Source organism: Numenius arquata, chromosome 2 (genome assembly GCF_964106895.1).
Source record: "Numenius arquata chromosome 2, bNumArq3.hap1.1, whole genome shotgun sequence".
Lineage (NCBI taxonomy): Eukaryota > Metazoa > Chordata > Aves > Charadriiformes > Scolopacidae > Numenius > Numenius arquata.
The window spans coordinates 77330067-77343384 of NC_133577.1; the positions used below are offsets into that span (position 1 = coordinate 77330067).

The 13318-nt window shown below is 41.2% G+C and overlaps 1 protein-coding gene across 1 annotated transcript in view; it reads right to left on the bottom strand.

Moving 5' to 3' along the window:
• The window catches only part of MRTFA (myocardin related transcription factor A), a 47196-nt gene extending 38651 nt beyond the window's left edge, over positions 1-8545 (bottom strand). Inside the window, exon 1 of the mRNA XM_074168345.1 lies at positions 8009-8545. Coding sequence (XP_074024446.1) covers positions 8009-8135 — 127 coding nt within the window. The 5' untranslated portion in view covers positions 8136-8545. The remainder of the gene's footprint in view (positions 1-8008) is intronic.
• Between the last annotated feature and the right edge of the window lie 4773 nt (positions 8546-13318).

Here is a 13318-nt window from a genome sequence, read left to right on the forward strand (position 1 = left end):
AAACTTCCTCAGACATTTCTCAGAGACTGTGGTGGTAGCCCAATGATTCAGCCTTCCTTCTGCCACAGGGCACCCTCTACAGATAGCAGTTAAAAGTTCCCTTCACAGAAATCATCTCATGGTCAAGATACCACAGAACTTCTCTGGCAACAGCTGGGACACCTCGACATATGAGCTGTGTTTTTGGGTTTTCCACTTAAACGTGGAATAATTCTGTATCTCCAAGGCCATTTCAGATTCTTAACCACCTAATGATGTTTGGTTTACTGAAACCAAATTCAAATGACAGCAAATGTGTTTTTCCACAAGTCGTAGAAAAAAGGACTTAGAAGTATGCAAATTTAAATACAAACCCAGCAGTTCTTTAGAAGAAGTAATTAACCGCTTATATAGGGAACTTGGAAAGCTGGTCCTTATATTTTAAATTAGCTAGCTTGAGCATCTCCCAGCTTCAATTGGCTGATTGTGCTGACAGTTATTTCTCAGGACATAGAACAGAAGTGGGTTTGCCCAACATGCATATTATATGCAAAATAAAGACTCAGAGCATTCCCTATGCACTTAGTATTCCTGTCACCAGCTTTTGTCCAAGCCCCAGCATCCTCTCTTAGCAAGAATTTCAGGTGGATGCTACAAGGAATTACCATATTTCTTTAATCCATGTTAGTGAGAAACATCTTTGCTGTTTCCTCAAAGACTGCAAAGAACACATGACACAATCTGAGGTTCAAATAAAGATCCCGGCCTTTGTACTGCAACAGTCTGACACCTTCTTTACAGTTTAAGTACAAATTATATTACAATTCTATTTCAATTCTATTTCTACTTGTAAAAAAGTTACAAGATTCAGCTATGGCCATCATGTCCCTCTACATCACAAATCAGTTCCTTCACAGCAGCCCAGTATGGAAGCTGATCCCCAGAATTTGCATTACACATAAAAACCACACCAAATTCCCTCAGACTCTTTAAACTGTGATCATGCAACATCTATCTACTACTTTTTACCTCCTTTCTCTTTGGGTATTTACTTTCTTTCAAAACTCTGGACTATGTATCTCCAAGACCCACTTTCTTAGGTTTTTCCATGAGGGAAGATCCACAGCATTGAAAACAAATCTGGCTGTGAGGCTTAATGTGGTTCTTAAGTGCTATCATAGCTATAAATATCTAAATAATATAATTCCATGTAACAGGTCAATCAGCAAACTAAAAAAACCCAGCACTCCAGAAAGGCCTGCATGACCACTGACTTCAGACTGGTGGACAAATTCTGCAGATGTTTAAAATGTTACTGCTGGCTCAGTCCTCTACTGAAGGGCACAGAGGAGACCCGCTGGCAGCAGCAGGTACTCCCACACTCCTTACACACAGTGGAAGATTCTCTCCAACTGCTAATGGAGGTGGGCTTTTGTTAATAAACTGAACAAAAGCAAGTGAAGGGCAGACGTGTTTGTTTTCTGTTGCTCCCTCCAGCAAAGAGGCAGGGGAGAGAGCTACGTGGTGACAGGGTTTGCAAGTGCTGTAGTTAGATTCACGGTCACATGTCAGTCCTGAAGACACAATCCTCGTTCTAAACTGCCTGCAGTCAATGTGACAGCTATTATTAGCAGCGGTAAAACAGTCTCTCATTGAAGCACAAAGGTACTACTAGTTTAGCATCTACTTCTAAAACGTTGTCTTCCACTCCTGAAAAGGGGGAGTTTGACATTGGAGCATGGAAAAGGGTTTGAGCTGCAAGCAGGCTTAAAATGACTTTAGTGCATAAGCATAACACAGAAAGAGGTGTGAAACCTTAGGAAAGTGAAAGTGAAGAAAAAGAGCATCAAAAGAGCATCACGAAGAGCATTCACTAAAATAAGAAAGAAGACCCAGAACTGTTTGCAGGGACAGGTTACATGCTGCTTGTAATACTGACCAAATTACGCAAAAGGAGCTTGTACCTCCTGGCTTCCAGCACCACTGTGAAATTTGCAGAGATGAGTGACCAAAGAACACAGCTACTGCCACACTCAGTTCCTACAAAAAACACAGCTATAGTCTCCGTGCATTTAATACTAGAGAAACAAGTGGCAGCATGAAGCTGGGGGAACTCCACACAGAGAAAGTCAAAAGTGGATCTCTTCCTTCTGTCGGCCAGAGGGCATCAGTCAGTTCCCCCCAACAATCCAGCTGGGGAGCACCATGATTGTGCCCCAACAAGTCTTTCAGTGAGGAAGGTTACCAAAAGGACATTAAATGTGTCAGCTGGTAAGGTGCAGCAGAGACATTACGGGAAATACCCTTAGAATGGTGACAGGCCCTCAGACTCCAGTCTGTATTTCAGCTCCGTGAGCTGCCTTTAGAGATGGACACCACAAAATCAGGTCTTTATAAGCATGGCTGCAACAGATTATCCCTGTCCCTACCATGGAGAAAAATCCATTATGGACAATTCTATGGAAAACTTTGAAATAGCTATTTTTTTACAAAGGATTTTCTTTACAGCTGCTTTCTTCTGAAAGGCTGTATTAAAATGAGATTGTCCAGAAAGCCTGGATTTCACCAGGTTTCACTGTCAATTCTGTAAAGAATCTATGACCCAAAACAATATACCTTCTTCCTTACCTACCATACCACCTGCACAGTTCTTCTACCCATCTCATTGAACAACAGGAAAAATCCTGAATACATTGATAAGCAAAAAAAATGTCATTCTCATTAGTAATCAACATATTGCAATGTACTTCAGCTACTTCAGGTCTGCTCTTAGTTTGGAGAGAGATCAGGTCAGTAAATTTTACATACCACCAGGGAAAAGCATTGTATCTACTTCCACTAGCCCAAGTAAAAGAAAGAAAACCATCAGTTCTGCTCCATGATAATGCCATTCAGCAGATTATGCACTCACTTACAGGCCTCCTGCAAGAAAAAGGAACACAATTTGCCCCATAGGCTCACTGCACGTTTTCGTTTGATAAATCTAAGCTATGTGAGGAGACATACCCCGTTTTCTAACATAGGCTGAAGAGGTTCTTGCCAAGAAATGTGCTGCTTTAACATTTTGGATCGAAATTTATTGATGGAGCAGGTGACAAGATCAGTAATTCAATGCTCAGTAAAGACTGGATAGATGGGAGTTGGGGCACGAAGGGAAAGATCTAAGCAGGCACTTATTTTTGGTATAGATATTCGTTAAGTTGTTGATCAATGACTTGCAGGTGTGACAGACTGCTGAAAAATCTGAGGTGACTAGTGACAGATTTCATAGATTATAAAAGTACCGAGATAAGATTTACACGGGCAGCCTGATGTGGATCCAAAAGCACAAGCAGAAACCACAACTGTCACTGACCCTTATCTTCTTTAAGCAGGATAGTCACAGTGACATCTGTCTGGCAAGGACTCTGAACAAGCATGTTAATTGCAGAAGTTGTTTCTGGATGCAAAACAGGCAATCTGAGCTTAAGTATCATACTTCTGTTTTCAAAAAAGCATCTGCTTTTCAATAGCTCCCAGGAAGTCTAAGCATCAGTCATTTGCTGCTTAAAAGTATATATACCAATATTTTGTTCAAAAAATAAACAACAGATAATTATCAAATAATGAATCATTTGAAAGCCACACAAGTTTTTTCAAGCTTTATTAACATGTTTCCCAATTGCTGGGATTATCAATACCCCAGCACCACTGCCATTGAACATGAAGCTCAGTTTAACTGTGAAGAAAATTCAGTTGATAGGGCAGGAAAGTACTTAGTGCAAATTTTACTTGGTATCATTACTAGTTCAAAGCATCGTCTGCATAAATGCTACTGACAGCTGCACTCACTGCACCACACCCAGTTTCTATTCTTTTTGTTTTCTGCATGTGTTGAGTCCTTACATCTCCTTGCTCTTGCAGGTCCAAGTCCACAACTCTTTCCTTTTAATATTACTTTGTGCTAAAGAAAGTATTATAGTAGCTGAGTTTCGACAAATGAAGCAGATCACAGTGTGGTAAACAAGCTAGCCTCTGTCCCTCTCCTCCTCCTCCCATTCCCAGCATGAAAATAGCTAAGGCTAAAGCAACAGCTGGGGATCATTACACTGACAGGAATAGTTCAGTGAACTCCAAGAGGGGAAAACATGTCATATCCAAAAAAACCAAAAACACATTACGGCAACAGGACCAAAAAAAATACGTGAATTCAACTCTAGGGATGTTGCTGACTCTTCTTCCATTGATAACAACTGACTTACAAAAAGCCTGGTCATTCAGTGTTAGCCCTTTCCCCAAGCTTCCCACTCATGTTATAAAGTTAACAAATACCCTGAAACACCTCTAAATCTTCTCAGTCAAATGAGGCACACTGGGAATTAAGCTAAAATAAATTTAAATTGCCATCTTACTTCCAGCTTTGAGCCACGTCACATTAATATATCATTATCTTACCTTCACTGCACCTCTTACCTTTTAAGCATAATCACATTCACTGTGGTACCCATCTGAGTGGTTGCAGCACAAGGCTACAGGGGATCTAACTACATATGTTTGATGTGCCTCTGGATTTGATATAAGAAATGACAGCAGGTTAACTCCCCCTACGTTCAACACATTTTCTATGTTTTTCTGTGTCAGAGCACTATTTGCATAAATAATTCTGAATTGTGGGATGTATCTGGCCATAATTCAGAGATGCGCCTGTTGCATTTTGTGACTGGTTTCTGCTGTTCCTGACCCATGCATTTGCATGAGGCATTGCTTTCACATCTCCCACAGCATCTTCATGTCCACTCCCAACTAGGAAGACACAGATCAACCTTTACAGAAAACCGTCACCCTGCATTCCCGTGAGATGCCTCAGCCGCAGGGGCTGCCCTCTTGCTGGGGATCTCCTTGGTGTTGAGAGCTTCCAAGTCTACACGTGCAGGTTCTTCTGCCCTCTACTGGAATGAGGTACGGTCAACGACCAGCTTTACCTTCAGGTGCCCAGAGGCGTTAGGACGATAAGATCTAGATCACTCGTGAAGAAAGCCATATGTTAACAAGCACTTGCATGACTCCTGATCTCTTCAAAGTACTGAACAGATATTAATAGTTTAATCAAAGGCTAAGCTAACTCAAATTACCTCACATTTGCTGTGGACCAAGAATGTGCACACAGTTATCGCAGATCAGATGGCATGCAGGAACTTGTTCGTGCATCTGGGCCCTGAGACACAAATCTTGGAAAAAGACAGGTGAGTTTCACTGTCAGCCCCCGAGTCACATTGAACATTTTTGAAGGGAGGACTTGCCAAAAAAAAGTATTTAGTTTAAGAGCAACAAATGAAAGACGTTGCATAGAAGTGGAAAAGTTGCAATTTACTTTTGAAAGTACTTAATTCTAAGCTAGACTCACATGAATGCTAATCAGTTTTTGAGTGGCTTTCTGAAATTTACTAAAGCTTGCAATTCCCTCTTCATATCTTTCATGAGGGGCTACCATACAGTTCTATTAACTGGTCTAGGAACTGCAAATGGGGCTCTGGTATTTGAAAACTAAATCATTCCAAGGCATTCTTGGATAGAAAACATGTTTATGGATTCCTGAATGCTACAAATTTTACAAATAACTGCCCCAACGCATACTTTGAAAAATCCAAGCGTTATGTTCTTTGACTTCACCATGTCAAATGCATTTCTGTGTGGAAAGGATCAGCAGTTCCAAAACTTCAATGTCAAGTCCCAATTAAAAAAAAAAATAAAAAAAAATCAGATTTAGGAGACCATCTGTCTTCCAGAGACAAGGAAACACGATGAAGTCTTGCAGACAGCCACTTCTCATGAGACTCATTAAGAGAATAGGTATGAGCATTGTCAGCATAATACAGACACCCCTTATTTGCCCAGCAAAACAGACTGTCGCCCATTCATCTGTGTGGGAAAGAGTGAGGAAGAGAAGTGCATGAATCTTCTGTCCTGGGTGATAACAAAACTAAGCTGTCCCATTTTTAGGGGGGTCAAAACTGAGGTACAACAGCGTTATAGTTTCAGCTCAATGCTAATCCAGGATTCCCAGAGCTTCAAGTAAGGGTTTACACGTGAGTGTATCTGCTTCTCCACTGCCTGTAAGATTTGGCTCTGCAAAATACAATGCATGCTACAGCATAAATACAACAGGCATCCCAAGACTTGAATGGAGCAGCAGCAAAGCCAAAGGGTTATTCTTTTCTCTTTTGACACAAAAGAAGCTGGAAGCATCTATTTCTCTTTCCTACCCTTTCTGTTTGGTAGCTAGTAGAAAGTAGCTTTCCTCATCACATATGATATTAGAGTACCATGAATTAGACATGGGGCAGGCTGATGATATTGCTAGACTTTGAAGAGTCAACACAGTTTTTTTGATAATCAGAATTATACAAGAATTCAATGACCTTAGTTCACTTCAACTTGAGAGAGCAGCAAACATTTTAATATTGATTAAAGTGCTACAGAATTGTGTTTTCCTTATTCTACATGTTATCCCACTGTAGAGCTTGGGATATTTAGTGACTGGATGAAAGATGTATCCTGGCACATCCAAACGCAGAGCGCTCACCTTCTGTGAAAATCAACGCCTTGCAAATACAAGACAGCTGCAAGTTCAGGCTTTTTTTTTTTTTTTGGTTTGTTTTTTTCATCCACAGATTGATGTGCTGCAGTTCTTGCCTCCAGAGCAAAGTAATCTGGGAATACTGCCTATACTAATAGACCTATGACTTTCAAACTTGAATTTGAGGACTGTGACTTCAGTTTTCTTTTCCTTTTCCATATTTGTTCGACCAAGAGTATTCCAATCAAAACAAGCAACAAAAATAGTAATATTTTAAAAATCTAATAACAAGCTAACTCTTCATATCAGTTAAAGAGGCTTGGTAAGGGGAGTGATAATAGGGGGTAGAAACTTAACAGTTTGGTTTGGCAGACTGAGCAGGCCTAGAGCTGCACATGAGAGAAAAACCCTCTAAATGCAACTGCTAAAATCATCTTCCACACGCTGGCCATCTTTCTGCAACAAACATGGCCTTATTCTATCTGGTGTTTTGTCCTCAACTCCTACCACACTTTACTTCTGTGTCCAGAACATCACTGAAAGTAATTTTCTGCTCCTCTCAGATCACATTACCCGCTTTCAAAATCAGTCATCATTTTCTTCCTGAGGCCATCGTGCTCAAGATCTTTGTTCACTCCTGCAAGTTCCTATTAAAATTTCACCTGTAGCTAGACAGATCCAGTATTTCTGATAAAACACAAATCTTGTTATGTTTGCCATCGGCATTTTGTTATGTTCTGCCATTCTTCCCTGTAATCTTTTCCTGGTTCCTGTTTGTTGCTATTTATTATGCTGCACACTGTGAATGGATCACTGTATGCTTTCATCTTCTCAATCTTTGCTCAATCCCCGCAGATCTTCTTGTTTCCTTGCAGATATCACTCCCTGAAATTTGACCTCTACCTCTCTACACAACCTTTCAGAATTGTCAAACCTCCCTAAAAAATGAGATATATTTGTAGGAGAATTCCATTATCTAAAATAGAATCACACTTAGATATACAGACCCCACTCCTTCCACACTCTCCTAACAGCAACATACTGAAACTTAAAACGCGATACTTTCTCTCCTTCAAAGCAGAGTTGCCGCTCCAGAACAAGCCTTTACACCTTTAATAAAACTGCCTTAAAGCATTGCTCGCAAGAGCCCCATAGACATGGAGGAGAGGAAGAAATTTAAACTCTGAAATTAAAACTTCCAAATCCAAGTGAAATTGTCCCAAGGTCCAGGCACTGCAAGTCGCTACATACAGAGCTCCAACCTTGTCCTGTGACATGTTTATGAGCGCCCTCAGGGACAACAGGTCACAGAAGTCAGTGGGAAACCCAAAATCTGGACTGCTGCCCAGAAACGAAAAAGCAGGCAGATTCAAGATGCAAGAGGGGAGGAAAAAAAAAAAACAAAGAAAAGAAAAAAAACCCAACCCACAAACAAATTACACAGTGCCTACAACAAAGAAAGAGCCTGCTAACCTTCTCGTAAGCTGTGGTATGAATCCTGATATGTGCTTGAACAGCTCTTCCCTTGCTTTGACACAGTCTCTGCAAGCGGCACAATCCCGACATAGGCAGGTTGGAGTGTCTTGGCTTTATCCAACATATTAGAGGAAATCCCTGGACCTGAAGGCAGATTCTGTAACACAGGAGGCGTCCCAGGCTAGTGGAAGGGGTGCTTAATCCTCACAAGAGACCCAACCGCAATCCCTCTCTACCAGGTTTCGGTCACTGCACCAAGCGGGAGAGTGGAAAAAAAAAATTAGTTTACTGCTAGATTCCAAGGCTGTGCTTGCATAGGAACAGAGAGGTACTCGAGGCACAGACAAATCCTGACAGCCAACATCTAAAGATTAAAATCAGCAAGGCTCTTGGCAAAACTTTTCTTCCTACTATCTCAAAGCTCAGACAGAAACTTCAGTGTTTCAGCAAGCGGCTATAAGCATGCAGGATCCCAGTATGCAGAGCGGTGCTTATCAACAGATGCGTGGACTTCTCCGTGGGGCCACTTGCAGTAACAGCCAACCTCATTCACCCAAAATAGTGAACAGTTGGTTTCTCTACTCATACTATGGACACCTGCCAGACAGGCGATAGCATGTGATTGAGCACTACCCTGTCTCCCCCTGCACCTCCCAACTGTAAGCACAGAGCTAGGAGAACACCACCATTCTGAATGGAGAAGCCACGCTGCCTTTTGTCCCTTCCTGTTTAAACTACTAGAAATAGAATTTTAGTTGTGGAAAAAGCTAAACTGACAATTCTGGAAACAGAGTTCTTACATGCATTTGCTCTGAGACCATGTACCAGTAACAGCAGGCTACTTCTGTACAAGCACACGTTCTCACCTCTTCCCTTAAATCCTTTCTCCCAACCTAGCAGAAACACCTACCTGAAGATAATCAGTAGCCCCAAATCAGTAACATTCTACTGCAAGAACTAAAACTTCAGAATGTGTGCTTGTATGGAAGCAGTCATCTCACCTGGAGATTATTTAATGTGCATTGTGAAGAGATGCCATATGGTTGACAAATTTTGGTTATATGTACTACCCAGCACGGTACTGGTATTGGAAGCGGTCAGGGAAAAGTACGCTCCATCCAAGCAACAGCCAGGAGGTACTCTTAATAGTACAGCTCATGGCTTTGTTGGTTTGTAACCTCACTAAGCAAGCATCATAAAAGGTGCAATGAAATCTGAGAAGAAAAAAAAAAAAAGAAAAAGACAAAAAAGAAAAAAATAGTTGTCCAATGAATACACATACCTGACAAAAAGTATTCTGGTACATTTCCAGGAGAAAAAAAAAAAGATGAATAGTAATTGGTGTCATCCTACAAGCCTGAAGCAAAGATAGCCACATGGACATTACAAAAATAAGAAGGCAAATACTTTAAACACTACTGGAACAGTCTCCATTTCATATTCTGCCCTCCTCCCCACCCCCAATCAAGACAAAAATTTCTCATCTCCAAATAGTTTGAGAGGCATCCAAGCCATTTAATAAAGCAAAGCTGGAGTAAAAACCATAGGGAAAAAAAAGTCTCTAATAATGACGCGAATATCTCTAGAAAAGTGGTGTTCAACCAAATTTAGAAACATGACTTTAACTCTGCCATAACCTGCATGAGAGGAACAAAACAATCTAGCATATTTTTAAGTTACAAAGTAAAAACTAATACACAGAATTTTAGATGTTTACTAAATAATGATACTAAATGGCATCTGTGACATTTCTGAGTACGTTCAACAGTACTCTTCTTACTTTGAAATGTTCAACCTTCACTCAGAAAAGAATTGAAATTCTAAAGTTCCTGTGGGTAAAAAAATACTCTTGGTGATAATACAAAGCTCTGTAATCACATTATTCCTAAATTACCAATGTATACCCAACACAAACTCTCCTCTTGAATTTAGGATTTGTAAAAGTCAGGTAAAGGGTTGAGTTTCACAATGAACTTTGGCCAATAAGGTCAAATTACTGCATAAATAGACGAGTCTGCTTTTTGCATGAGCATAAGCAGTCGTGACGCTGCAGAGAGCTGCCTGGGGAAGCTGACCTGGCAGACCCCGAGAGCATTAAAGCCAGGATGAAGGAGAGAAGAAAGAAACACACTCTCCAGATCTCTCCTTTCAGCAGCAACACACAACTGCACATTGAATAGGGCCCAACACTCTGTGCAGACAGGTCCCATAATTACTGTAATAACTAAAGAACAACTATCCTGTGCCAGATAGTCCTGCTCCTTCTGGCAAGCAGTACACCATCTGGATGGTGGAAATGACAAGATTCAGCTATGGAGGTCAAAGACTACTATTGCTTTGCCAACCAGGGCCTCTGAGCTAGCAGCTCACTACAGTGTACGAGGCCTGGGAAATGCCAGTTAGATGCTCTATCCAGCTGACTCACCAATACCCAGATAGTGCCAAAACAGCCCCAAGATGTTGCCCGTGTCCTCATGAAGAAAACTTTAAGAACTGAAAAAAGAGAGGCCCTGAACAGCTGAAATACATGAAATATTGTCAGGTTTGGCAATCTGATGATATAACCAATCCTCTACTGCGGTAATTGACAGCTCCAACTTGATGAAGATTTGATCCTCTCAACATATTACTGCAGAGCTACAGATATGTACACAAACATACCTTTCATCCTATGTGAACAGCTTGGAAAGAAAAACACCTGACTGGCTCAACAATAGGTAGATAAATCTTTTCTTTGCTAAGCAAGATATTCTAAAATTTTGTCATACAGCATCAAATTTGGCCTACAGAGGTATTTAGTGTTCTGAAAGAAGGAGCAATTATCCAAAACAGAAAAAGATAGGCCAGAATACTCTGATAAGGATTTGGATAATGCTCTACATGCTGTAAGAAGACAAACTCCGAGGGGCCCAGGTTGGTGGATATCTTCAACACACAAACAAGCACTTGTGGGGTACCTCTTGCAAAATATGGATTCTGATAAATGAGTAAAGACCAAGAGCAACCTGTCCTGTATGAAACACTGACACTACTGCCAGATGTTGGCGAGCATCAAAAAGTTAAATAAAAGTTTAATTTGTTTTATTGGATCCTGATGTACTGGTAAGAGATCTGAAAGTCTGATCAACGATCACATGGACAGAAATGTCAATGCACTGTAAGAACAAGTAAGGCCTGATGAGTAACTTTGACAGTTACTTTGGAAATCAGCAGGGTAGAAGGGAAGGTCCATTTCATGGCAGAGGTAGGATTTCTAACAACAGTTTCAGTTGTTTAACCACTCCAGAAAAGTATGATCAACCCACACCAATGCATGTCCAACTTTCGGTGTCTTGCACAACCTTTACCCTGGAACTGGCAGCAGTGCTGCTGGCAGAAAGATGACCTTTATCAACAGGACCTAGGTATTTGCCACAGATTTCTGGTTTGGAAAACATCAGGCCAAATTTTCAGAATCTGCCCACAAGGTATCTATTGAGCCTGACATCCCTTGACTTTCAAGTGCGAAAGTGAGATACAGACAGTGGGAATGTATTCTTCCTCAAGCTGCTGCATTAACATTTATATCATCACACAGAAATAAAAAGTAACATCAGGTGCACATATGGTTTGCAAAGATACTGCTGCTAGTTCTGAAGCCTGGCAGGCACAGAGTGCAATACTTGTATTTGAATGCCAGTTATCATTTACTTACTATTTTGAACAAATTCATTAACTGTCTCTTCTTTTAATTTTCTATCCTGCAAAGCCAAGACAGCATATAAGCAGCAGCTTTTCCAAATTCCCATTCTATGCTAGAAGAGAAATATGGAAGAGTGAACCACTCTCAAGTTAAGTTCTATCCCTGCCGTAGATGATATTTGACCTTTAAATTCCAGGAGCATACAAAATTTTGTCTGTGCAAAGTTAGACCTGCAAGGTGCTACACCTTAAAGCTTGCTACCACCAAGTTCACCTGCCCCTGTCCTTCCAGCCACACACACTCTTAGCCTCCTTAAAACCAGTTCTGACATTCATCTGGTATCTTAATTACCCAATTCAACCTACTAAATAGCATTACCAACAGGTGGGATGAGCTCCAGAGCTTGTGGCTGGTGAACACAGCTGGGAAGAGAGAGAGAGACTACACCAGTCTTGACAAAGGCTAAGCTTTGGATCAGCTGCAACACAAAACCGCATCATTAGTTTTATCTCCAAAAATGAATGTATTCTTTAAATTCAAATTAATGAGCAGAGAGAAAGCTGACAACCCACTCACACCAACTTAAAATGTGCTTTTTTTCTTCCTTTCACCTCCAGTCCTCTCTGCAGCAGGTTCTCTGTCTTCCCCCAGTAATAATGTTCTCAGACAACACAATGCCTGTGAGGATCTGCATGCACACAATTTAGTGATGAAATCCAAACAACGTACTGCTAAAAACTGGCAAACAGCTGCAATATATGCACACTCAGGCAACATAAGAAAGACCTCAGTCAAGGTCTAAGCCAGATGAACCCTTAGAAAGCAGTATAAGCCCACTGTATCTGAAGATCTGTTTCTGATATTTCTAGCAAGCAGACAAAAGCTGGAAAAATAATAGAATGCTGCACCTACATCACTATAAAGCTTTGATGTCTTATGACTGTATTCGTTTTATTCTTCAAAATAAATACAGACTTCACAGTGACACTTTTGTCACTTCTCAGCTAAGGATCACATTTATGTAATGTGAGTTTGCTTTGGATGCTCCCAGGATCCCGCCTCCCACCAACAGTGACCTTCAGGAAGAGGTGGAAACACCAGGCTGGGAGCACTGTACATTCTTGCTTCTCCAGTTCTCAGGATGAGCCTGCAGTTTACACACTCTGATCTTTTCAACTAGCTGGTGACAGCTAGTGCTGCCAGTCAGCATTTGGAAAACTCCTAGACATGACAGGTAGCCAAAGGTAAACCACCATGCAGATGTAAAAGAAGGCAACAGCAGCAGGCCTGCCTGGGAACCTGGACCTTTGTCGTAGCTTTTGAGCAGCTTTTCAGTCCCCCAACCCACTCTGGGATATACCACCACCCCCACTTTTGGCAAGTTGGCTGTCATTGAGCTGTAAATACTGCAAGTTGAAAGCATAAAAATAGCTGCTGCACAGGCTGGAAAACCTATCAGATGATGTCAAGGCGCGTTTTGAGCCCTCCCCTCCCCCCCACCACTTCCTTTCCTATGTCACTTTCTCATTACCTCACTGTCTCTAATTCTGAAAGTGCTTCTCTCTGCATCTTTCAGCTGCCAAAGTGAACTTTACACAGCAGCTAGAGCCAAATCAACCCCCAGC